The sequence below is a fragment of the Anomalospiza imberbis genome, chromosome 6 (assembly GCF_031753505.1).
Source record: "Anomalospiza imberbis isolate Cuckoo-Finch-1a 21T00152 chromosome 6, ASM3175350v1, whole genome shotgun sequence".
NCBI lineage: Eukaryota > Metazoa > Chordata > Aves > Passeriformes > Viduidae > Anomalospiza > Anomalospiza imberbis.
Window position 1 is genome coordinate 38,151,913 of NC_089686.1, and position 26,822 is coordinate 38,178,734.

The 26,822-nt window shown below is 38.9% G+C and overlaps 1 protein-coding gene across 1 annotated transcript; it reads right to left on the reverse strand.

Moving 5' to 3' along the window:
- Positions 1–1,975: 1,975 nt before the first annotated feature.
- Positions 1,976–15,338, reverse strand: LOC137475807 (embryonic protein UVS.2-like). The gene is made up of 11 exons (XM_068193495.1): positions 15,094–15,338; positions 14,908–14,932; positions 13,867–14,004; positions 12,471–12,588; positions 11,743–11,921; positions 8,049–8,130; positions 7,021–7,148; positions 5,194–5,309; positions 4,583–4,808; positions 3,479–3,597; positions 1,976–2,924 (listed from the first exon to the last, which is right to left on the reverse strand). The coding sequence occupies exons 1-11, from the start codon at positions 15,160–15,162 to the stop codon at positions 2,694–2,696; spliced, it is 1,431 nt and encodes a 476-aa protein (XP_068049596.1). The 5' UTR covers positions 15,163–15,338; the 3' UTR covers positions 1,976–2,693.
- Between the last annotated feature and the right edge of the window lie 11,484 nt (positions 15,339–26,822).

Below are 26,822 nucleotides of genomic sequence, written 5' to 3' on the forward strand. Positions count from 1 at the left end.
CTTATTGCAGCCTTTCATACTTATAGGGGGCTTATATGAGATGGGAACAAGAATTCTAGCAGGGCCTGTTGTGATAGGACAAGGGACAATGGTTTTGAACTAAAGTAGGGCTGATTTAGACTAGCTATAAGGAAAAAAGTTTTTATGTGTGGGTGGTGAGACACTGCAACAGGTTGCCCAGAGAGGTGGTGGATTCCCCACCTCTGGAACATTGAAAATCAGGTTGGATGGGGCTCTGAACAACTTGGTCTAGTTGAAGATGGCTGCTTATTGCAGGGTTTTGGACTAGGTGACCTTTATGTGTCCCTTTCAACCCAAACTATTCTATGATTCAATAACCGGGGTTGTAGTCATGCAAGCAAGTGTCATCTCAACCACAGTTATTTGTTTATGGAAGGGAAATGTATTTTAAATTAAACACAAAAATAGACCTATGAGTAGTACATTTTTGTGTGCTTCTGTAATGCTTTAATCCAGGCTGTTTTTCTCCTGCAGCAATAATTGACAGATCTCTGTTCTGGTTCTTACAGACTACAAAAGCATAGCACTCAAAGGCTCTGATTTGCCTCCCAGGCAGGAACCAGGACAGTCTCAAAGCAGGTAAAAAATGAATACGTGGGCACAAACACTCTTACTTCTTCCATACACAGAGGCCTGTGGAAGTGGGTCTCTCTTTAAAAACATCTGGTTTTATATGCAATTAAGGTAATACCTGTTTGTGTCATGAGTTATGTACATCTGTTGGAATGCATATATTCCTCACTGCTAGATACCTCTGTGTTTTATGGTTAAATCCTTACATTTTGGATTTCAATAGTGTGTTGAGTGCTGAACTTTAATATTAGAACTTCTGAAAATCCTCCTGTTGTGGTATTTGAATCCTAAACTTTTGACTATACTGTCCATTGTGTCTACTAGCTGGTTACTCTTCCTTCATATAGTTAGAATATGAGTGTATTTATACATGGGCAATGTTCTACTTAAAACCATATCTCCAGGGACAAATTGCAAGGCCAGTATTCCTGTATGTGATATATTGCTTTTGGAATATGCTGTTGCTCTTTTACCAAGTGTGGGTAAACATCTAAAACATTGCACGTCTGTAGAGCTCCACATCAGACCAAGGGAAGGGAATCTAAAATAATACTCAAGTTACAAAGCGTTCAGCACTGTCTGTTTAAAACAGGGACCTGTTCAACTTTGTATAATGAAGGTTTGTCATGGGGTCGTTACTTTTGCACCTCCATCAATGTCCTCAGATTCAAGGAGAAGAATTAGCATTTTTACAGTCTGAAGCTGAGCTTAAAAATAGAAGTAGAGTTTAATTTTCTGACATGCTGATGAAATGGTTACATTCTCTAAAAATATGCCAATCTAAATTGTGAGCCAAATTAAATGAAGGAATGCTTTTTATAGCCAGAAGATTGGAGCTTGTATGAAATACAAATATTTGTTGCCTGCTGTGCTTGCACTTTCCCACCATGATGCAAGAAAGCTCTAAACCCCGATGTCCACAACTTATCAATTATCATTCTTCTGTGGGTGAAAATTAACCAGTGCTTAAAAAGAAAAACATTACAGGTCTTAAACCCCCCCCCCCCCCCCACTGCTACAAAGTCATCATAATTAAAAATGGTTTTGGTTGCACCAGGAAAGCAAATTGGCAATTTCTACATGCTCTTCTTCACGAAGACATAATTTCAGCAAATCTTTTATTATTCATTATGTTTTTGCATCTCCCAGTTTGGCATTAGCATTTAATTCTGAATACATCAAGGCAAAGTGTTAGGTGTTTACAGTGGTGATTTCTTTCTCCACTCCAGCCATCTCTTTAGAGGAGGAGGATTTCTCTCTACAGACAAGGTACTTCACACCTAAAATCCTCTCCAAAGAGAACATTCAGTGGTCTTTGCATTTGGTCTTCAGGCCTCAATACATTTTTAAAAACTATTTTGGAAACACCTTATGGACCTGACTCAGGCCACAGCAAAGTGACAACAGCAGGTGCTTCATTCCATTCCTTCTCCCTCGCTGCTTGTTTCTGCCACTCTTAACTTCAGTTTCTTTAGTTAAATCTGTTCCCTGACCTGGTTCATCTCACATAGGAGTAGTGCAAATCTTTAAGGTGAGGTACTGTATGTCATATTCTATGACACCACTTGTTCTGTGTCAAGTGGTGATTTCCAGGCTAAGCTCTGGTGCCTATATGAACTGTGTAAGTGATCTTGGCTTCAAAGTGTAAATAAATGTGTCTGAAAATTTTTCTGTATGCATGCTGGAATGCACATTTAGGTTGGGTAATAGCATTTGCCAGAATACAGGTTGAAGTTGCTACACAGACATGTTCTGAATTTTTTATGGGCACAGTTTCTACCACTAGAAGTTCTTGAAAATCTGCTTACATAGTTTCAACTCTGCTATTGTGTTTGGCCATGCAACACCAGCAATGAGAATACTACAACAAAAAACATACAGTCTCAGACAGAAGCATCCCGTGGGCAGGAACATTTCTGTCCTTGATTCACCATAGAAATTACACCACTGTAGATATTAGACTAAGAGGTCAAGCTTTGTGTTTGTTACAGGTATCAGGCTATATATTTTTTTCTGTAATTGGTGGCATCTTCGCTTTTACCTGTGGCTAGCCGGACTCTTACTCTCATTCTGTTTTTCAAACCCCGTCTGTATTATACTTACCTAGCAAATGTATAACTCATCACAAATCCAGGACACTCCCACACTAAGTCACTGTGGAATTCAACCAGCACAAAGTTCCCAGTGGAAGTAAAGTCTGCAACCTTCTCTGTCCCACAATAAGGGCCAGCTGCAGGTGACATAGGGCGGCTTCCATCATGTATGAGCAAGTAGTCATAGATGCATCTGTCACTATATTCCAGCTCAAAGGATAACATTTTGAGAGATATCTGGAGAAAACACAACCAAAGCACTTTGTTTCCAGGTTGCAGCCTTTTCTCTTACCCATTTTTTAACAACAACAAATACTCTAAACTCATTGTGTGCAGGCACCATTTTTTATTCTGTGTGTGCACCACATCCTGATTCCATATGGCAATGCAAATTAGTAGCAAATTATTTGCTTAATTCATCAGTATTTGGATTGGAAGGAGAAGCAAGGGACAAGATTGATCTTCCATGCTTCACATTCTTTCCTCTAGAGAAATATAAAAACACAGCACCTGGGTGATGTTTCAATTTTCTAGTGGGAGCTCTTACCTAGGGATTATTTTGAACAAAGCCTTGAAGTACAGGCTAGATTCATGAGTTCACTTGCACGTGTAAAAGTTTTCCCTTGCTGAGCACCTCAAATACCAAGATCCAGCATAAATTCTTAAAATTAATTTTTACTCTGAGAATATCTGCTTAAAACGTGACATAACAGCTCTTATTCTTCAAGGGAAATAGAGGTTTCACCAAAGAACAGTGATGAAACCCACAAATGAATTCATCTGTGCCTTACCTTGTATCCTACTGGAGAAGTGATGACCCAGAAACATGCTCGGTTTTTGGGGTATTTATTGGGGTAGTTTGGAGAGGTGATGACTCCCTTTGAATCTCTGAAAGTGGCTCCACAATTCACTGAGGAGTAAAGGAGAAAACCAGATATGTTAACAGGAGTGTTTTGTCGGTAGAAATGAGCTTGCTTATACCCTGTTCTATTATTTCTTTAAACCAAGAAAAAATGTGCTCCATGAAAATCTACTGCAAAAGTACTTTTTTTCTTCACTTAGTATTTGTATCAGCAGCTGTAGTGAAGGAACTAGAAATGTCTGATAAATATCTGATAAATAGTCTTTGGAGGACAGGGAACATCTGCATCTAAAGCTGTATCTGACTTTCCAATCAATTGTTACCATATTAGTGTAGCATTCGGATGGCACTTTGATGACTTTGATTTATGCTCTAAAGAAACTTGGATTTTCAGTTGAAATAAGGCAACTTTGGGCTACTGCCTTCTTGGTGAAAGCATGACACAGCACAACAGAATTTGGTCTGGCAGTCCAGAATGCATTTGTGTGTTTGCAAAAAAGACACCTCTCACATGATTACAGGAAGTGCAGTGTTTTGTGTAAATAACAAAAGCTTTTAATTCAGAAGGTGTAAGGTACCCAATGTCAGTACCTCTGCTGCTGCACAAAATCCCACAAAACCTTGAATAATGTCTTGCCCAGATACTGGCTTTGCATCTCATTGGTTGAGGTCTCTTGTTGGTTCTGCAGTCTTTGTGTTCTTTGGCTGTACTGCTCCTATTAATTTAAGTCATTGCATTGTTTTTATTTAAAGACATTGTTCTGGAGATATGAAGAAGCCTAACAGAGGCTCTCAGAAGAATGTGAGTGAGATCTTGGGATAACTAACATGACACCCATGTGACATCCCATTTTCTGTCTCCTGTGAACCTTTAGACACATCATTGCCTTGCCTTCTGCATTTCCAGTTGCTGTGAAAGTGTGAAGAATGACAACGAAAAGACCTACTCTGTAGTGTATAATAAAAGTTTTCAGTTTTTCTGTACAAATACTACTAATGATCTTCTCCAAGCTTTGTAAAGGAGTGTTCATACCCCTGTTGTAGGAGGCTCTGAATCCTGTGGCTGTAATGCTCTCATCGCTTGCAAACTCTACCAGCATTGTGGATCCAGATGCCACTAAGGAGGGCAGTGGACCCTTCCCACAGTACTTGTCCAGCAAGACAGGGGAGCTCTTGCTGTTCCCGTTGTAAATTTTTATATAGTCAGAAGAACAGTCTGAGGAGCGTTGGAGATCAAAAGCCTCAAACTGCAGGAAAATCTGGAGAAACAAAAAAGCAAAAGTTGGGTCTAATGTTATACACAGGGAAAGTCTCAAACCTTCATATTCATTTTACTATCCATGTATTACAGAAACCTTACTTTCTATATAAAAAGAGCACAGAATTTCATCTAGCTGTCCTATTACTGAGATCCCAGAGACTGATGTTTCACTACTGCTTGTCTTTGAAAAGCTATCCTGTCTGAACTGGATAAAAATTTAGTGAAATAATCCCTCTAATAGTTCTTATGAAAATTGTTGAGACTTTCATTTGCTGCGTAACAAAATAAATGTCTTGATCCATGAACTGGCTCCCAGGGGTTACTCATGGTAATGGAATAATGCTGTGTAGCCTGGAAACCTTTCTCTTCCTAATAAAAATTACCTTGCTTCGACGGATGCGGATCAACCACAGACAGTTGTTATTGTTCGGGTATGGGGATGGGTAATTGACAGAGGAGAACGAGCCTTTGGGTTTAGGCAACACAGAGCTACAGCAATCTGAAGGGAAGAACCAAACAGCGTTGAAAAGAATGAAAACTGCACAAAAATATTCCCATAACGCCTGACAAGTCTCTCCAACCATTTGCAGTAGTCAAGCTTGTATAAATTAATTATAATGCTTACAACTGTATTGCTGTTCCTGGTGTAAAAATTATTGAAAACCTGGAAGTTATATAAAGGTAGTTAAAGTACTTGCCTACTTCAGCTACTAATGTTTTTTTTAAAGACAATAGGGCTTTGTTCACATATATTAGTTTACTAAAAAAGGCCTGGATCTTTCATGAACTCCCTTAACTTCAACCACAGAAGTACTTTCAATGACAGCAGTACATAAATTTCTATTAGCAACTGTGTGTATTCATAAGTGTGTGGAAAAATCATGTTTGAAAACAAGATTTTGTCAAAGCAAAGAGAGGTAGTCACTGAGGAAAAAAGGTAACAGAGAGCACTGAAGTCAACCTACAGACCTAGTGACTGCTATACAAAGTCTGATCTCATCTATCTTTTGTTTTTCCACATCTTCATTTTTTGCATTTTATGCAACTCCCCAAATTACAAAATATGAATATATGACATCTGCTTATAAGAATTTCTGACATTTTTCTCTTGCTTCCTACTTTTCCTGAGACAACCAGACTTTTTGTGTTTTTTTAGTCCAAAGTTTTTCTCTCTTTTTAAAATTTAGTGCTTTTCTTCCGAAACATACAGATCTAATTATGAAATTGCACAGTAATGGTATTGAAGTGTGATTCATTCCCAGCCCCACTGTTGAGAATAAATATCACTAAATATTTGTTATCACTATCTTTGAGACACATAAATTGTAAAGTTGTCTCATCTGCAGTTGTGAATTTGGAAGAACCACTCTCAGCAATGATTTCTGTACCTAACAACTGAAGGAATGCTGATTCCTTCTAAATTCTAATTATTTAACTAAGTTCTAATACAAGAGTAGAATTTAGTACACTAATATTTAGGTCTTGTTAATGCTTCTTGCTGCTTTGGTGGAAACTAATTCAATAACATCTCAGAAAAGTCAAATACCATATAAATCAATTAGCCTTTGTCCTGGGAGTTAAAGCAAAACCCGTGGAGTGTAGGAGCATGACGTTATACCTGTTTTGTGCATCTTGGCTGAAGAGTTCCTGTTTGCAGAGGAATGTTAGGTATTTCTAGACTTTAAGATAACACAGGGATGAGTTGAGAAATGGATGTGGCGAGAAAGTAGGTATCTATACAAAATTCCTATGGTTTTCTACTCCAAGGGCTTCTGATCAGGCTGAATGGCACCCATGCTTACAGCCCTGCAGATATTTTGTAATTAAGAGAAATCACAAATCTGCTGGCACTACTGATGCATATGACTCTAAGCTATACTCATGGCTGAGGAGAGCTTACATGCTTTGCTACCTTCAGAGCTTTCCTGAAATGAGAATTTGACAGACGTAGCAACCATGAGTTCTCTGATGGATTTTGCTTATCTCAAAGAGCAGGGATTAGGTGAGGATAACTCAAAATGAGAGTGAATTATTGGAAGTAAATTGTCCTTCCCAAGGAGGCAGCAGTTTGGCACAGGGACAGTTCTGTTTCCTGTTGTAGGGTGAAAGAGATGTAGTGAAGGGGCTGTGGGCTGCATTCCTTTGGGGGATGTCTGTCAGTGCCTACAGACATCAGCTGTATTCATATGTTTACTATCTACAGCACTTACTGCACTTGTAGAGCTTGTTGATTTTAGCTACATCCAAGTTACTCAGCCCTTCTCTCTGTCCAATAGGTATAGATGGGTCAGGAACTGGTACAATAGTTGGTTTTCCTGGTGTGCTGGAGAAATCATACCTGTAGAAATAAGGAAATCACATTTCTACATTGCTTTTCATAGACAGGAGGTTCTCTAACTGCATTATCATTTCTCATGTACCATGTCAACAGAATTTTAATGGAAATGGACAAGAAACTTCTCAGAGACCCAGTACCCTTCCCTGAAGACGACCAGCATGGCAGATATTTGGTGTTCAGCAGGTGAAAGCAAGCAAGCAGAAAAAGCTGCTCTGTCCTGAGTGAAAAGGCCACTAATGTCCAGCAAATCCCACCTTCTTGGTTCCTGAGGCAGAGGAGCAGAAATAGTTCTGTCTCAGTTACTAATTGCCTATTTGCTATCTGCAATTTCCTGCCTTCTGCTAGTCTAGTTTTATTTAATGGCTTTGTTCAGAAATTGTTACATGCTTGTGGAAATAAAGGAGAAGGTACATGATACAAGCTTGTACATTATGGACTAAAATGCAGCCTTAGACAGTGTTCCCAGGTTAACAGAAGGCAGCGTACAACATCTCAATAATATAAAAAAGTTCATCTTTCTTGCCTCAACACTTGAATTTTGTTGTTTATGATCAGCTGTTACTACGTTTATGAAATAATTTAAACTTCAGAACTGGTTTAGGTCAGTGGTTCAGTAGAATTAGACTTTGGGCCACAGCCCTGTCAAAGGCCTTTAGCAAGAGGCAGGAGTATATTGGAAAAAAGATGTTGTCCTATGTTTCATTGCTATCCATATCAACTCTTGTTTTCCAGGAATCCTGCTGACAAAGGAAGTATGCTCACCCTTAATTATGTCCATGCACTCAAATGAACAGCAAAAGTCACTCCCTGCACAGAGCAACTTCTTCCTAGATCTTCTTCCTAGCAGAAGATCTGGAAGCTGTTTGCTCCTTTGAAAGGATATATCTGCAAACAACTTACGCGCCATAGTGCATGACTGAAGAGTAGTCATAGGGAAGGCCCAGGTTTTTGGAATTCATTTTTCCAAAGTTCCCTTGTTCTCCTGTAAGGTGGAAAAGCAGCATTTCAGTCAGAACAATTATTACTGCTCTAATAGTACACTGCCTGCTGTCAGAATCCAGAGAGTAACATAGGATACTAATATGTGTCCTAATGAGATCTTGGATCTATCAAAATCACCAGCAATTTTTGAAATCCATGAGAACCCATTTTTACAGTCTAGTAGGTTTCAGAATATAAAGTCAATCAAATAAGTTTTGATATAATCAACGAGTACATTCTACTCTTCAAGCAAAAGTATTCCTCTCTCCATCTTCATTGGTGTGTCTCCAAATACATTTCAGTGCCATTATCTTGAGTACTATAAGCATCCAACCTATGTCTCCAAAGCTGCATCCATACCTTGAGAGGGAAATCTGGCTGACCACCTAGATGAAAAATTAGGAGCTATGCATGGGTGATGTTATGCTGAGCCCTAATGCCACAAAAGAAAGGAACATATTTTCCCTGCTACTTGTCCCAGAGCCCATGCTACCAGACACGTTCTGGCTTTGTCTCTGATCAGACCCATCAGCAGTGGCTAGAGCGAAGTGATATGATTCACATGAAGCAGAAAAACAAATTCTGTCAGAACAGCTGCTGAGCATCTCATCACTATTCATCAGCCTTAAAAAGCCAATATGAGATAAGGTGTTACACTGATACAGGGCTGGGGCCCAGGGACAGAGACTGGATTTCTTGTCACCTAGCTTTATTTCTTCAAGTTAAGCACTGAAGCTATTCCTCAAGGCTTCTAGGATAGTCAGAGGAGAGGGAAAGAAAGAGAGACACAGTTGGAGTGAGTTTCATGTGAAGAAGGCACTTGTTTTTCTCACTGACTGGAGATCATGCGTATGAATTACATGCTGCGTCTCTTCTCCATGGTGAGACAGGCAAACAAGCGCTGTCAGAGCAGGGAGTTGAATGCAGCCAGCCTGGCATTAAGACTAAAGCCCTAGCCATTGAGCACTCCTTTCCAGTTCTGTACCTTCATTATTATAACTACAGATGTGGTTTGTAAACCACAGACCATCTGGATAAGAGTTAGGAGTTGGACATCCTTGAGATCTACACAACTCAACTGGCAGGCTTCCAACCAAAGCAAATCTCAGCCAGTAATGTCCTTCAGCACTGGTCCTGGGCTGAGGGCTAAGAGATGCAAAAAGAAGATTTGAAATCCCAACTAATAGAAAATCTGGGGATAAACATGAATTTGGAACTTTTCATAGGTGTAAAACACAGTTAAGGCTTAAACTGTTTCTCAACAGAATTGGCCTTCCTGACTCTGTTTTAATTTCATTCCTTATCTACTATACTAACTTCAGAAAGAATTATCAGCAAGTGTGCAGCTTTTTTTGAGGTGATGAAAAGAGAACACAGTTCAAACATGGTGAAACACTGAAGCATATGGCTACTGTTTGGCACAGAAGTGCTTTGCTGAATTAATTTGCTAGATAAAGTGACAGCATCCTAGCTGGACTGAGGTGCTGCCAGCAAACTACTACCTACCTCATCACATGCCAAAGAGATCTGGCTGTCTAGACCTGCACATGTTTGGAGACTTACCCCATCTTTTTCACTCTCAAAAAAGGAAAAAAAAAAAATCTACCTCTGCCCAAATGTAAGTGCAATGACTCAGAAGAACTGAAAAGGAAACTATGGCTGAAGACTCTGAATATTTTTTTCCCCAAAAATATAAAAAAAACAAGCTGAATTTCAAGTAGCTAAGTGGACAGCAACCAATCAGGCTGCACTTTGTCAAAACAAAGAAGTAGGATGGCTTCCAAGGTAAATTGCTGGATAAAAATAAAACCCAGAAAACATTCACAATATGAGAGTCCTAGCAGGAGGAAAACAGCTTGTGTGAGAGAGCTGAGATGCTGGAAAAGGTCTTGAGGTCTAGTTCTGCATCACCAAAGTCAGCAGGATCTCTGCCATCAGCAGTGTTAACAGCAGCAAGTTGTAACATTACAGTCCTTATGAACATAACTCTTTCTCCATTTCCTTTTCCCTGCTTCTCTTTGCAATTTTCCCCTACAGTGCTTGAGCTGCACACTCTGCATTCCAACTCCCTTGCCACACCAATCAACTCATTCTCCACCCATGGTGAACACTCAAAACACTGATGATACACCTCATCTCCTTTGGCATAGCCTTGTCTTCTTTACCTCTTCGCCCTCATTCATCATTTCATGATACTGTGCCTGAATCAGAGCTTAGTTACATCTGTATCCTTCAGGAATTATGACATCTGAACCTGTGGAGTCCCCTTTGCAAAACTACTGTAAGACTACATGTGTTTAGTGTATATAACTTCAGGTTTTCAACTTCTCTTTCCTATAACATCCTCTGCTGACATTTCAAACATGGCACACCCTTGTCGTACAATGGCAAACAACTCACAGCAAAATTACACCTCAACACTGGAGCTGAAACCTCAATAAAGAACAGCACAAATGGAATTTACTTAGGATATCATGGGAATAGCTGAAGAAAGTTTGGAGAGCAGTGTGTTAGGAATTTGCAATAAAAACAATCAAGTTCCATCTGGAGAAAAAGATGGATATATTTTTAGCTGTGCATGATATTGTGTGGTTGAGTATCTTATTTGTTGAAGAGACTTAATAGAATTTGGTATTCAGTTGTCTGGCCTCATTTACTACTATTTTCTATAATGAACAAAATAGATTATTGTATTTTTACAACTGTTATGGATTACTCAGCTCTCTAAATAGCTGTCAGACAAGCAACACCCGACATACTTTCTTCTGGTATTTTCCTTCTATGTACCACTTTCTCCCTTTCCCTTGGATCTCTTGCCATTCTCTCTACCCTTTCCTTCCCAGAGCCTGAAGCTCTTGTATATGATGAGCCCATATTCCCAGCACACAGATCATGGGTACGTGCCCAAATGATTCATTCTGTATTCCTTTCCATAAAGAGTATCCTCTTGTTTTTCCTCTACAGAATTACCACTCCTGATTGCTTCCCATGGCTCCTTCTTTTCATGTGTATATGATCCTGTCCACGAGGAGGAAATAATTGCAGTCTTTCCTCTCACATCAAGCCAGGTCCCAGAATTTTGGAAATGCTAATGGTTGTGTGTGTTTCCAATGCCTCCACATTGAGTCCCTTGTTCATATACATTTTTGGAGATGTGCATTTCACTCACTGCCAAGACGCCTACTGTCTGCCTTCCACTATTTCCATGACTTTCCTGGGATAGAAGCGTTGTGTGATTCCCCAACATGATCTTGAATGTCACACGTCACCCCCCTCAGTTAAGGGTCCCGTAGTCTCGCCTCTTGGCCAAGTCATTGCAGCAACATTTTGTAATCCTCATGATCCTGGTATTTTGGGGTCTGGGCTCAAGATGGCAATCAAAATAAGAATATAGAGCTACTTTCAGGCTGCATCTTTCACAGTGCCATAGGTGAAACCACAGAAATTCCCTTAATACAAACACTGAACAAGAAATTCCATCACACTGAATGTGCTGCTGCTGGTGCAATTCAGCCAGCATTAATCATGGTTCTTATTTGCATTGTTGTTCACAGGAGAAAGGTTCTCCTTTAACTGTAAGTATATATTTTCTCTTAAGATTTAGTGGACATACCTGCCACTATGTGTTCCCACATAATCTTGACAAACCTGTCCCGATCACTCCGTGCCTGTTCATGGATGAAACCCAGTGCGTGGTTCATTTCATGCTGAATTGCTCCTTTATCCATGCAACCATTTTTCACCAGACCAACTGCTTGACGTCCTCCAATCTTTCCAAAGTAAGACCAGCAGCTAAGAATAAGCAATCAATAACCAAAAGGATCACATTTAGCAAATACAAATATATAGATGTATTGATTACATCACCAAGGTTCTCTAGATATACAGCCACAGCAGGGGACATGCAAATAGTCACTGGCATGAGATATCTACACTTCTGAAAGCTGCCAAATGACACGGTAGGAGGGAAATAAAGCCTTTGTGATGAGGATGGCAAATTTTAAACCAGTAAATTTGCTATATAAAACTAAGGTGAAGCAGTATAAAGTGTTAAGCAAAACCTGAAAGAATTATTTAAATTTTTACAGCAATTAAAGAAAATTTCTTATTTTGAATTACACCCCATTATCTTTAAATCCACACACACATTTATTCCTGCAGCCTATTAGCTGATGTAACTACCAGTACCTCTAAAGAAAAATGAGAATTTGCACTTTCTCTCTAAATCTTTACTGCTAGCGTGGAAAAAAAACCCAAAACAATTACTTAAATCCGAAACCAGAAAAAAAAAATCAAAAAGACTTTTTAAGTGCTGCCACTCTCAGGAGACAAAGAGCTTACCTCTGCCCTCGTTCAACATAAACATAGTCTGTTTCTGTAGTGTGATTTACAAATTGCACACAGGTCAGCGTGGAGATCTCTTGCAAAGCATCAGCAATCCAAGACCTCTCTGTTATTGCTAGAAAGAGAAGAGGGGCAGGAGAAATCTTTCGTGGTTAATCAAAAACCAAGGTGCATAGAAGGGGTGCATTCCTTAAAAAATTCACAGCACTCATTAGCTCTTTATCATATAAGTATAGTAAAAAAAGGGCACCAAACATTCAGAGATCTTCAAACTGATTGGAGTTTTATGGGGAAGTATAGCAATCACAGCTATCCCATGCGCATATTATTTAGGAGACAGCTGATGGAAAGCAAAAGATTGGCATTGTTCCTTCCATTAGGCAGAACGGCAAAATGAGGCAGTTTCAGATACAAATAGTTGGATTAAAGTATCCCAAATGAGCCAGCTGATTGTAGCTAAGCACAAAAACCCTATTTTGTTTTTCAGAAAGAGCAAATGCATGCCACAGCCCCCTTGGAATCACTTGAGACAGCCAAGGCTCTGAAGATCACAGTGTTTCTATTCAGGTACCAAATAAAGATCAGAGTGTTTATCTACATTTTGGCCTAATTTGGCTTCCTCAGTTATGAATCATCTACAACTGACTCAATTTCCTAATATTTAAACTTTGGAGAGAGGCAGATAGAGGGAATAACCCTCACCTATCCACAAAAGTATATACTGCAGTTCTGGAGGCACATGGGCAGAGAAGCAGCCCAAGAGATTGAGCTTTCCTCAGTTCCTTTCCCTGAGGAACGGGAATCAGGCTCAGGCTGTATTTTACTTCCATGCCATTTTCTCTCAAAGGAAGATCTTTGAAGAAGGGTCTATATGGAATTCACTCCTGCAGCTTTTTGCACAGGACAGAGCTATTGACTGACTAGAGGGAATCAACAAAGGAAAAGTATCTCCAAGGATTTTTGCTCCATTTTTGCCTCTACAGGGGTTCTAGCGTAAGAATATTTCTATGAGAGATTTAAAAGAAAATTATAGCATTAAAAACACGTTCCTTGTGGTAATTTTGACAAAAATGCATTCATAATGAGAACAAATTATGCCTCTTCTAATGTACTTGCTAAATATCAAAGTACATTGTAACAGAATCAAGCTAATATTTGAAATTACAATTAATTACCTGACTATTGGCTCAAGCAACCACATATTATAGTGTGATCTGTTTGGACTCTTAGCCAAACTTCAATGGGGCTAACAGGATAGAGAAAGAGACATGTCAAAAAATTCTCACTTGTGCAAAGGCTGCTTTTGGTGCATGCCATGGAAACATAAAGTAACAGGGAGTTAGGGACTGGAAAATCAAGGCTAACTTTAGAGCATCCATTTGCATGCACTCACAGAAATCAGAAGAGATGTCAACTGGAACCTTGACCAGTCCATCTTGTGACTTGGGCCATAAACAGCTCTCACAGTTAATTGCACTGCGTCGCCCTCTTCTCAACAGGATGTCTCCTTCATACACAGATATTTCACTACCTGGCAGGTGCAAAAAGTAAAGAACATACAAGGCACTGGGAGGGCAAATACATGTCCAGAAAGGGAGATGAGGTACACTAACCAAGATTTTGCATCTTTGGAAATTTCTTTCACTAAAATTCATTTCCTAATAATGTGAGGAAAGATTAGTATGCTAAGATTGGTTAGGTTTGCCTTGCTTCCTGGGTAGAAAAGTTTAGTATTAATATAAATGTCATAGTGCAGCTGTAATCAAAGTTGTGACTAAATAAACTTTAGCTTAAGAATCTTTGGGAGCTTTTGGAGGGGTCTGCTAATTGTTATAAGTCATTGTTCTCTTCATTAGAGCTTGTGGAATTAAAGAAAAATCATAACTGACCTCTGTAAAAATAGGATTAATAATACAAAATAAATTACTATATTTATCATGCATATTGAATGTATGCAAGCTATTAATGATCAAGTTAACTGTGAATTTGACATAAGACATTGGACATGCTTCTCAGTTCTGACTCTAAAATACTGGGAATACATTTCTCACACACAAAAGCTATCTGTTATTAGGCAAAAGAAAATTACAGAAGTCTTGGGTATAGCAGACAGGAAAGTACCATATATCACATAAGATAGAAAACAAAGTGAAAAATACTCTGATTTGCTAGGGCTACGTATGGAAAAGAACATTTCATGTAGCAATTGTTCAATAATTCTTCATAATTTCTTTATCACAACAGCATAAAAAATCACAATGAATGTGACTTTAAAACACATTTGAGTTCTGTGAATTGCCTTCCACTGATGGTGGGAAAAAAACCCCAAAACATTTTCAAAGAGAAAAATATACCAGATCGTGACATTGAAATATGCAGATGCAGCTCCACCAAAACCTGTAATTATTTATATAATAATTACAATCAAACTCACCTAAGTCATTCTTTCTTGTAGCTATCTGGAAAAAAAATAGTACATATATTTTAGTACATGCTCATTTCCATAACAGAATACTTCTATCAAGTAGATTCACAGCAGTAAGAGTTTCTAATTAATTTTAAGATAGAGCAACTCAGCAGCAGCAATGTAAATTCTCAACATCTCCGAGAAGGGACACACCTGGACGGGTTTACTTAGTGCAAAGCTACAGAGAAATGCTAAATGAGTTGGCAGAAGAAAGTACTTCATCTTCAAATTTCCAAGATGAACTTCTCTGCTCTGCAGCTCAGTTCTCAAAATTGTGGTTAGTTTACTTGGGTCAAGTTTTATGGGAAAGCTGCTGCTGTAGTTAACAAGCGTAACAAAATTAGATAACAAGAAGTATTTTCACAAAACAAACAAGCTGCAGGACCTCTCAAGAGAATTTCCAGGCTCTCATTTCTTATTTATCTTTAGAAAACAGAGGAAGTGGAGCAATAGGAAAGAAAATCAGTAACCTTTAAGTGAGTCATCTTTAATTCTAAGAAGTAGCCATGAGCTGCTGCAGGTCCCCTCACTGCTGACCAAGGGACAGGATATCCGGCTGCGGTCTGTTTACAGCCAAACTCCATCTCAAGGAACTCTTTGATCCATCCACACCGACTACCTGTAATAGTAACTCCTCAGCTTGCTGCCAGGAGACACCCTGCTCTGCAGAGCCCATCTACCTGCCTGTCCCCTCTGTGCACAGCTCCCACCCAAGCATTTCTGGCCAGGAGCACTCAAAATCTGTTGGAGTCCAAGATGAATCTGATTGTCGACAGAAATAGTTTTTTCAACATGGTATCTTGCAGTATCATCATTGCTGACAGAAATTGTGTGTCTTTCTGGAGTCTGCAAATACATAAAACCACCAGGTCACAGAATTTTGGCTTCCCAGCTTCTGGGAAGCCCTCCTTTCTTTAATGTCCATGTCCAAGACTAGAAAAGCAGGCTGAATCCTAGAAAACTCACACTGTAAGAGTAAGGCAAAGAATTAGAATATTCATGCTAAAGCCACATGAACATCACTATAGGCAGGCAGATCCTGTTTTCTTCTCCCAGCTTCAGTCCCTGCACAAATACTGAGGAGCTGTAGAAAATCGTAAAGATTTACTGTATGAGATCTTTGAGAAACAAGCAAGAAAACTTTTGATATTTTCTACAAAGACAATATTTTGAGGAACCTATGTGGTTCACAGCAAATCAAGATGGCAAGTGCCTTTCCAGAGAGATATATGGGCTGGTCCTTTGTGTTTAAGGAGTACTTTGCTAGGAAAATTTTAGCTGATATTATGTAAAGCTTTGCTACAAGTATTTTAATTTTACCCTACTAATAGTTTGCTCCTCAACTTTCTAAAACAGTCCACATTTCTGTGACTTCCACAATTTATCTGCATTTATCATTTCCATGTTGAAAAATAATGAGGTGCAGATAAAAAGGGCCCTTTTTTCTTTGGCTGATCAGAGGATGAAGTTCAGAAGTCCTCATTAGTTTGTTATATCATTAACCAGAGGCCCTGCAGTACAGTTCCAAGCAACCTCTGTGTGTATTCAAGATCAGGCTCAAAAGAGAGACAGAAGAAGTCGCAGGAGCATATTTCTTCTGGTACACATCACAAAATGACACAAAAGAGGAGAGAGCAGAAGTTATTAGGCAATAAAAGCAAGAGAACAAGACCAGATTGCTGTGGAGAGCCTGCAGCTGGGTCACTCCAGGTGTGCAGCAAGCAGGGATGGGAGGACCCTTTGAAGTTCTGCCATACAGTTTTGCATATTCATTCCATGGGAAAGAAAAAAACAAAACAAAACAAAACAAACAAACAACAACAAAAAAAAAACAAACTCAAATCAAGATATTTATCCCATGGTTTAATTAGTTTTCCTGACTGCCAGAAACAACTGGGTATTTTTCAAGGCTAATTTATAGACCAAAGTCTTGTATCACCTGATAACACATTATCAGGAGTTGTCTCATAGATGCAAATTTCCTTTTTGATGCTCCTTGTCTACATTATCTGCTTTGATATTCTACCAGAATACTCTTCAGGTCTTGGTTTAATTATCTATCCAAATAATTCGACTACACAGCTCTAACTTGCTTTATTTCTCCCATATGCCTTTTCTTACATTGTATTTGAGAGTTCTCATTCTTAGCCACACTGTCCTTGATCTGCCACATATTTTATCACTGCTATTTGTTAGAAATTTTAATATTATATTTATCACATTTTTGGGGATGCTTACTTAGTTTCACCTTTATTCCATGGTAGAGAATGGGCACTTCTTTAACCATGTAATCCAAATCGCTCTTGGCAAAGCATTAAATGACAAAGCTAGAAAAAACAAACACCTGAAGGTGTTTAAGTAGAAAGTTTTTCCCTAGTTTTGTATCAGTAACAGGTATCAGCACAAGCATTAAGTATAGTATGTCCCATGTTTTTTCCATAATGAGAAAGTACGGAGGCATTTTCCCTGGCTATAGCATTAGAGTGAATGAACCTATGAAGGGTTCCCTTCCTGTGAAGGGAAACAAAATTCAGGAGGGTGAATGGCCATGTGATTGTCTAAGCATCCAGTGGGATATCGCATCAAAGCTCAGTTCCTCAGCTATTCACTCAAAGGTTACGCAGGCAATTTCTATTGAACAAACAGTTGGCATAACTCAACTGTGTGTTCACCTTAGGAAGCTTATTACCTTTGAGGAGGAATCACAGATATCTCTACATGTTTAAAGAGGCCAACTGCCCTTACTACATTAAAAATCCCAATTTTTAAAATAACAGATATAGAAAGCATTGCACTTACTACATGACAATTCTTTTTAAGGCTGTTTTGAGCAACTCTGCATTTAGCGAGAAGTCAGGTTCTGAGGAAGAGCATTTTAAAATAACTTTGTAGCCATTAAATGAAGCTATTATACTACATTATAACAGGCTGAAAAGAGTTAAACAATAAAAACATACACAAAAATTCCTTTGTGTTTAAAATTATAATATTTTAGAGTTAACTGCTTACAGATATTGTGTCTTTCAGGATACTAGGATTAGTGAAAGCATGCAATTCATGCCTCATTAACTGATTGAGAGAAGAAAATGAGCTTTCCTGCTTTTGAGGTGTCAGTTAGTTAATCAGTTTAGAAAAATTAAATCACTGACCTTGATCAAGTGCAAAAGTGTTTTGGCTTTTGCAGAAAAGGTCAAAATCACAAAAATAAGATTTAAATATGGTCCCTGGTCCTTACTTTGTCCCAGTTACCAGGCAGCAAAAGCCAACCTTTCATAGAAAAGGTTTTGAGCAAAGCATACACTTAATACAAAAAACCTTTGAATGCTAGTTTTAATATAATCAGTCAACTGAGGTGCATGTTACAGCATTTTATTCCACTGCATATATTGACATATTTCCACATTTTGGGTACGTTTTTATTTAGAAGAAAGATTTATTCTTTAAAAGAAAAAATCACCAGTGTCAATACTGAACTATGTTGAAATCAGTTTGAAACCAACATGTTTTAACCAACTCTGTTCCTCCCAGACCTCCCGCAGCAGTGTGATCTCTGCTTTTTTACCACCACTTATCCTTTACCTTTCCAGTGCCAGAATGTGGATTTTTCTCTCTCAGGGTTCCTATACGTCAGGGTGACCCCAAGAGAGATCGTAAAGAGTCTTTGCTTCCCTAGCCCGAACGCAGATGAAGAAGAAGTCTGGAATGTGTCCAGTTGCTTTCTCAAGGTTGTTTATTTTTTCTTATCTATAATAGTTTCTCTCTGACCTGCCAAGGTTCACCTAGTACAGAAGCCATGGCAGTCTGCCCGAGCCCCAGGCGTCTCCCACATTATATACTCAAAATTACGTGTACCATGTTTACAGTTCCCATACCAATACCTAAAATCTATGTTGGACAGTGTGTCCCTATCCCAGACCGATAGAAATGTGTCACTGTCACACCGAGACATGGAGGACAAGAAGAAGGAAGAAAAGGCTGGGGCACGCCCAGATTCCTCCACCTTGTACCCATGAATTACATTCTAAAAAACCCCAAAATTCTACTTTTCCATCCTGGGTCAATTCCCCTATTACACTACTCAAACCCTTTTTGCTTGTAATTCCTCATCCAGCGTTGGCAGTTTTCCACAGGCTAAAAATCGAAGCCACAGATATTTTTGATTTCTTGCCAGGGTCTCTGAGACCCCTGCCAGGGTCTCGAGACAGCCAGGGTGGCCAGAAGGATGTTCTGGACTCCAACACCAGTATGATGCTATAATACTAGAAAGTAGATGTGCAAGTCCAAAGAATTTGCACTGGAGATAACTCCACGGGTCAGTGAGCCTTAACGCCAGATGATGCCTAGAGACAGGAATCAGCTGAAGCATTTACAGCACAGTTGGTTTTCTCTGATTTGCAATAGCTGTAGGCTGAAGAGAACTTTACTATAGCTTTTGAATTTGATGCATGGGGAAAGTTGGGTTCCTGGAGACAAGCCACAAAAGTTGTTTTCAGTATTTGCGTATTAGGTACCCAAGGGCTGAGCCAGATGGGATTGGCTGGTCTAGAGCTTCCCTGGTTCTGATAAAATCTGGTCTGAAACCAGTGTCCAACTGCAAACATCTCACTAAAGCATTGTTTTATGTTCAGACAGAAGTCCTGATTTAATGCTGCTCTCTAGTGGTTTGCCATTTGTTCAACTGGAACACATTTCCAGAAACAGTCAGGAATGCCCCATCACCACTCAGAGCCTGTTTGCTCTTTTGATCCCTGTCTCAGCAGGGATCACTAACTGCTTCCTGCAGAAAACGCTTACAGGCATGAAGAATCTGTCCTGTAAGCTGTGCTGAGAAGTGATGCATCAGTGTTAGCCTGAACCATCTCAAAACTTTGGTTTAGCTTCTGCAGCTTGTACGCACGTCCTCCAGACACTGACAGATTACACATACAAATGCCACAATGTGTTTCTGAGGTGCTGTGATGGCCCATTAGGAAAATGAGCCATTTAACTGCATAATTTTCTCTAAGATTCTCAAATCTCAAGATTTGTTTTATTGATGAGTCCTGCTAGGAGCTTTTACTGCAGAAACCAAATAATCCTCCTACTCTGTTCTAGCTCCACTTTAACTACACAGCATAGTTCATTACCCCTGTCCTGATTTGCCTTGAAAGAGAACCAAGACAAATGGGCCAGAAGGGAACAGCCTGAAAAGGGCTACTCTGTAAGGAGGGCTCCCCAGAAGAGCACAGCCTGTTTGATGTGAATTACATCCAGAAGCTGAAGGCAGAGACATGACTGAAGACAAGGACACAGCATAGAACCAAGGTCCATGAAAGACAGCAAGACTAGACCAAAGACACACTATGGAAGAAATGCAATTGCTCACCCTGGATCCTTTTTAAAGTTTGATTGCACTTTCCTGTAGCTCTGGCCCTGTGGTGATTTAAGCAGTGCTTACTGAGCTCACTCAGCAGCCGAGCAGTTTCATATGTTCAGCTGCCTCTGAACTCCTGGGTGAGCATCATCTGCTCCTAGTAAGTTGTTACTATTTACTGCACTGATTTGTACTAAAACCCTTTCTTGTCAGTAGTGATATTTTCTCTGAGACCTTCTTCTGAAATGCGAGATTTCCTCAGATCAACTCCTGTAAGGAATGTTTTATCAGAAACACCCCTGTTCTGCTCTGTAGCACATCAACCTAAGGGATGCACAGCTTTGCTGCAGTAAACATATCTTCTCCTTTACTACTAGCTTATCCACGGATTCCATCAGGTTTGATTGATTATTGTTGTTTGGTTTTTTTTTTTAATTCTCATTTAACCCATGTTATATGATGCCATTTGTCAGAATATACACTGCTTTTTATTTTCACTATTCAGATCTTCCATTCTTTATTTCTGCTGCTTCCTATGTCTAAGCATGATTGTTTCATTTTATAATGTCTAGTACACATCTCATTTCCATTTCAGATAACAATATTTTCTTGCCATTTTCAAGTTCTTATTCTTTTATTTGCTCCTTTTATCTGACTTCTTTGCTTTTTGGGAATATTTTAAAGGTTCATATTACAAGTGTGCATTTTTCAGGTCTTTCTCTGCAACCAGAATTTGGACTTTAAAAAAACACAGAAACACATAGACATGTACATGCATTTCCACAGCAGCTTGCAGGGCAAGAAAGAAAAATGGTTTTATATACAAGAGATTATTTTCAGATGAAATTTATTACTAGCACTGAGCACCTGGGAGAAAGCAAACATTTCTTTCATAAATCTGTCAGGCTGATACTTCAGAAATCAAATAGGTTCAGTTTCTCTGAATATTTGTAGGGACAGTACATATTTTGGGACTACACTGCTAAGCTAAGAAAGGTCAAAAAATGTACAAGTGGATAATAATGTTCAGAACTTTCTTAGCATGTCTCATTGAAATTATTATGAAACTATATTAAAATATTACACTGAAAAATGAGAAATGATTCCCATGTCCTCACTCTCTATGTGGATTGCTGCACATTCCTGACAAGCAATATCTGGAAAAGGAACAGAGCCTCCAGTTTTTAAGCATTCTCTTGTAAGAACTTACAAATTGTCTGGGTGCTATTATCTCATTTCTACACAGAAATTAAGGTCAAACCTGAAACAGGGAAATCTGAGAACCTGCTGTAGAATCTTAGTGCTGGTTGTTATTTAAGTCAATATTTTAGATGCCCATGTTCTGCTAGGAAAAAAAAAAATCAGTTGGCCACTGTCTTTCTCCCAGAGATTAAAAGGAGCTAGAACTACTATATAAGGGTACATTGCTGTCTCTGTCTGCTGAAGAACCAGATACCTCATGAACAGTAAAATTAAACCAAGGGAAGAAGGAAGAGAAAAATATGGTGACAGAATCTGAGTCTGTTGTATCTGAACCTGTGCTTTCTGGCAGCTGTGGGATTGCCACAGCACTTTATGCAGTTCTGCTATGCAAACTTAGCACTTTCCCTGCCGCAGTGGAGAACTGTCACCTTTAGCATTTTGCTTTTTAAATTGCTCATATATTTTTCAACAGTTACTAGAATCCATATAACTTGCCTGTGCTTTTATCTCCAGAGCAATGCTGGTGTCCTGTCTCCATGGTAGCTCTACAATAGGCAAACTGAGGTCAATTTTTTTCCTTTCAGAGCTATAATTATCAAGGCACAGCCCATTAGTGGAGAATAGCATGAAGGAGATGAAAGTTCCCTTTCATGGCAGTAATGGTCCCACCACATTTCAACAGGCTCAGAAAAAGGATTAACTGTACGTGCTAATCCCTGTATGCAGGCATAAAAGCGTAAGTGCATAAATGCAGAAACAGAGTTTTGCATAGGGGCAGTGTTTCTTGCAAACACCTAAGCAAACAAACAGTAACAAATATTTGCTCTGCAAGGGGTTTCTTAAGGGTGTATACAATCAGTAACAAGCATTTAAACAGTCTGTGCAAAATACTTCTTGTGTGGTTTTGTGGTGAAGCCAAGGTATGAATCTCCCTCCCCACCCCCTCCAATCCACTGCTGTGAGCTGGGTCTGAGATGGAACTGGATTTCTGTCAAAATGATGGTTATGTATTATATCATCAGCTCTGAAGCATTGTTGTCACCCACTTTGTGTGCAACTCCAATTAAATATTCAGAAATACATGAGAGTGGATCCTTTGATTAATGTACTGCCAGGCATTTTTTTTATATGTGTCCTGTTCATACAGCATCCCCTGTGCAAGGTTTAATTAATGGTAAATTACTCCCTCTTTCATGCAGCTTTTGCTTCAAGTAATTATCTGAGAGTCTCTATTCTTACTAGAGTGAGACCAGTGCCTGTAGAATGACAGACAGTCCTCTGGAGTTCATTTATCATCTGAACACTGGGACTTGCTCTAACCCTAATCTATGAGAAGAGAGTCAGTCACCTGTGGCAGCTTGCAATATCTGTATTGACTGTAAACTGCAAGACCTACACGTGGCTTGAATATTACACCAAATAAGGGAAACCTCTTGTTTAATACTAGTCATTCTGGGATTACATATATTTGGTTTGACGTGTTCAACACTCTAGACACCATTCCAGGTGCTGACATCTGCCCTAGATTGACATGACAGGCAGCTTGAATACAGACTTGCCTCTGTGGATGCTGTCTGGGGGATTTCTAGAATTTTTTTTTGCCTAGTGATTGGACTTCCCCATCAATATTAAAGTGTATTGTCAGCTGCTCTTGGTGGAAACTTGTTTTGAGCAGAAGCTGTCGAATGTGGGTAGTTTTAAAAGCACAGTGTGCCTATATGACAAGTGAAGCATCTCTGGCAGTTATTGTGTTAATGTGCTGACACTGACTGTCATTTTTCTTTTTGCTATAGGCTCCCAGGTAGATGGTCCTTGCCTGTGTTACCCCAGTTCAACAACACTGTCACTATTCCAGAGGGTGTCTTGGAACATTAATATGGATCTAATGCAAGGCAGTGGATGCTTTGTGGATCAGTGGTCAGGTTGGAAAGATGACCTGGGAGAGGGAGTAAGAGACAGTTGGCTAAAGCTGCAGTGGACAAGCAGATCTGGACTTAGTTACAGCCCAAAGTACACCTGTAGATTTTAGGAAAGTTCACACAGTGCCCAGCAGAGAAACAAGCCACTGATGATAATCTCTCATCTCTAAAAGAACAGGGGAAAGGAAAACTCCACCTACTCAAAAGGAACACAGAAACTCAGCAAAAGGTTAACCAAGTCAATATTTCATTATGTCTTAACACTGTGAGGTACAATTTATGTTGGAATAAAAGTGTATCTCGGTTCAGTGCCACTAGTATTCTTTCTGGACCACAGATTCTAGGCAGCTAGTTGATTTTTCATCCCTGTTGTCAACATTGAGATGAAACTTTACCCTGGAGAGGGGAGATCACACAATGGATGATAAATTCATTAGAGGATGTTGGCCAGAAGCACAGATTATAGGAGACACCATAACTCTGCAAGTATTATCATGTCAGTGTCTCCTTTCTGTAAAAGAATTTACTGTCTGTGTAGGTGGGAAAAATACTTAAACTGGTCAAAAATACCCTGTAAAGAGAAGAGCTATCATACAAATTTTATTGTTCATGATAGGGGTGAATTATTATCAAGAGCCTTGTTCTGACATCCTGAGAAAAAATCACTGGTGATTCCAAATGTCAGCAGAATCTACTAGCAGAGCTTTGCTGTCTGTACAGTTCCAAGTCTTTGGCATGAGTTCAAAGTAAAAATTAATCTGAAAATTCCTGAAATCTGTGAAGCCCATATGTGAATCCAGTTATGTATCCTGGCATTTTGGCAGAAACAGTTTTCTATTGCAAGACTTTGAAGCCTACATAAAAATTAAACTGCCTTCGTGCTCTGTAACTAAAGACATATGAAATATTGCAGCTTCGTTTAAGTGAAGCCAAAAGTCCAAATTTGCTTATTTCAGGTTTTTTCCCCTCATTAAAATTATCAAAATCTGCTTTTATTGCCAAACACATGGCTTTTGATGAAATGCAGCTTTCAGTCACTTTTTAGGCTGGATTTTGCAATTAATCTCATTTGAATTTTAATTTTGGAAATGTATAAATATAGATGCTTTCACAGTTTATTTGGTATGAAGTGATTTCAAATCTTGTTAGTTTATTTTTCTCAGTGATTCAAAGTTAACCACATACTACATGAACAAGCTGTCTACCTTTATTATATTTTAAAGTTAAACTAAAATTAGTATCTTCTTCATTCTCAAAAAACATGAATTCTAACTAAAAATAATTCTGTCTTCAGATAAAATTCTTGACCAATTTGAGAGTTAAATAGATGTGGTATCTGATGTATTCCTCTTGTACTGAAACAAAAGAAAAATCCTATGGAAATTAGTGAGAATTTTGTATGACCTCAATGATGAAGTCCTAAATTTAATATCTGAATGCTCCTATAACTATTATCTAAAGAGCAGGAGGTGCAACCATTGTAGTTATGTTTCTATAATGCCTCTTACTTTATCATTTATGCCATCCTTATCGGTTGTAGCATTTTCTACCTATTGTTTGCAGGGATGTGCTTGATAGAAGATGTAGGTGAAAAATCAGGCTGTAGGAATCCTTGGTTGCCAACAATGTGCCCTTTTTTTATACAACTCATTTTGTTCAAAATCTCACTAGAAGACGCCATCATCTGTTGGTGGAAGTGCTTGTCCATTTAATAGAAGCCTCATGAAACATCTCCTGCCATCATGAAATAGAAACCCATTCTTTCTTGGTGCTCAGAGAACAAGCAGACCATGTCGATAGTCAGTGACTCCTCATATCATCTTCAGTGTATTTATTTTCTTGTCATGTAACAGGTTGAGAGAGGCTCTGTCACAGGCATTAAACAGCTTGCTTCATTTAACAATGCTCTTTCAAAGAACTATAAAGAAACACAACAAAGAACAAAAAAGAATAAACCAAGCTGATGTTTGGAGTTTGGAGTTCAGGATTTTACACAACTGAGCAAAAAGCGTTTGCATTCAGAGAACTGGGCAGACTGATTACAGCTCTACAAGGTAACAGGTAAGTGCTCTACCTATGTGCAGAAGGATGTTTAATAGAGATTTGAAATGGATTTTAGATAAGAACTTCCCCAATAAGAGGGATATAGGGTCACAAAATGTGCTTGATACATGAGGAGAGTAACACATTTTTGTTTTATCACAGAAACATCAAAATCTCTTCCTTCCATGGGCAAGACCCAGATGTTATATGCACGAAGCAATATGTCAAATCTAGTTATAACTAATTTCAGAAACGATTAATAAATCTCCTGTTGTTACCATACCCTAACAAGGCATTCAGGAATATGCTGACTATTTGTCTACACTTGATTCCATTCATTTTCTTGATATCTCCCCTATTTCCTGATAAAAACACTTCACACTGCCCAGGGGGAACTGTAGCTTATCTTTATTTCATTTATTTTGCATTTATACATACCTGTAAACTTTGCACCTAATGCTAAAATGCTATATGAAATACCGAAATTTGCACAGGGGGGAAAAGCCCTGCTGCATATGAGCTTTTGGCATGCCAAATTCCTCAGCTTGAGTACCACAGGCCCCTCACAGGAGAGGGCAGGTGGAAACCTGTGGACCTCTAAATGGTGCTTTCTACATCTATGAATTCCATGATGCAGCCAAATCACAAGACTGTCTATGCTTTTCTTGTTAGACCATTAGGATTTAAGGGTGTTTGAAAATGAATAGCAACTCCTTAAAAGGAGTCAGTTCCTGAATTAGGCTGTTACCTGTTGCAGCCTGAATTGCTGCTAGTAAAGTCCAGGGTAAAGAAGCAAAAAGAGCCTTTGCATGGTGTCCACAGATGTTTTATTCAGCTGCATGGTGAGATGTTCAGAGTCAAAAGCACACACACATGGAGGCTGGGAGAGGAATTTCTCCATGAAAAGACATCACTTTTAATTTACAAAAAGTGGAGTTTATGGAACCATATACATTAGCCATTTTGCTTCAGTAGAGAAACACTTTTGAGGTGAATCTCACCAGATCAGGACTGGAGTGCTTTAAATGGACTAAATCCTTTTGGATGAAACTAAGTAATAATTTTGGTGTTGCTGAAATAGTTTCACAAATAAAGTTCTTTCTGTGCTTAGCACAAAGTAAACAAATTGCTTTTGCATTCTTTGCCTGCCTCCCCTCCCCCCATCCACTATTTGTCTATCATCCAGAATATTCTGATTTTTCAGCTGGAACATTTTTGAAATTTTCTGCAGACATTGCAAACATTAAAACCTAAAGTTAACTTATTTAAAAGATTGCACTTCAATCTGTTTTATTTTATGGGCTTAGGAACTTGCTGAGAAAAAATTCATGCTCATCTGAAATTCACTATTTTAAATGGAAAAA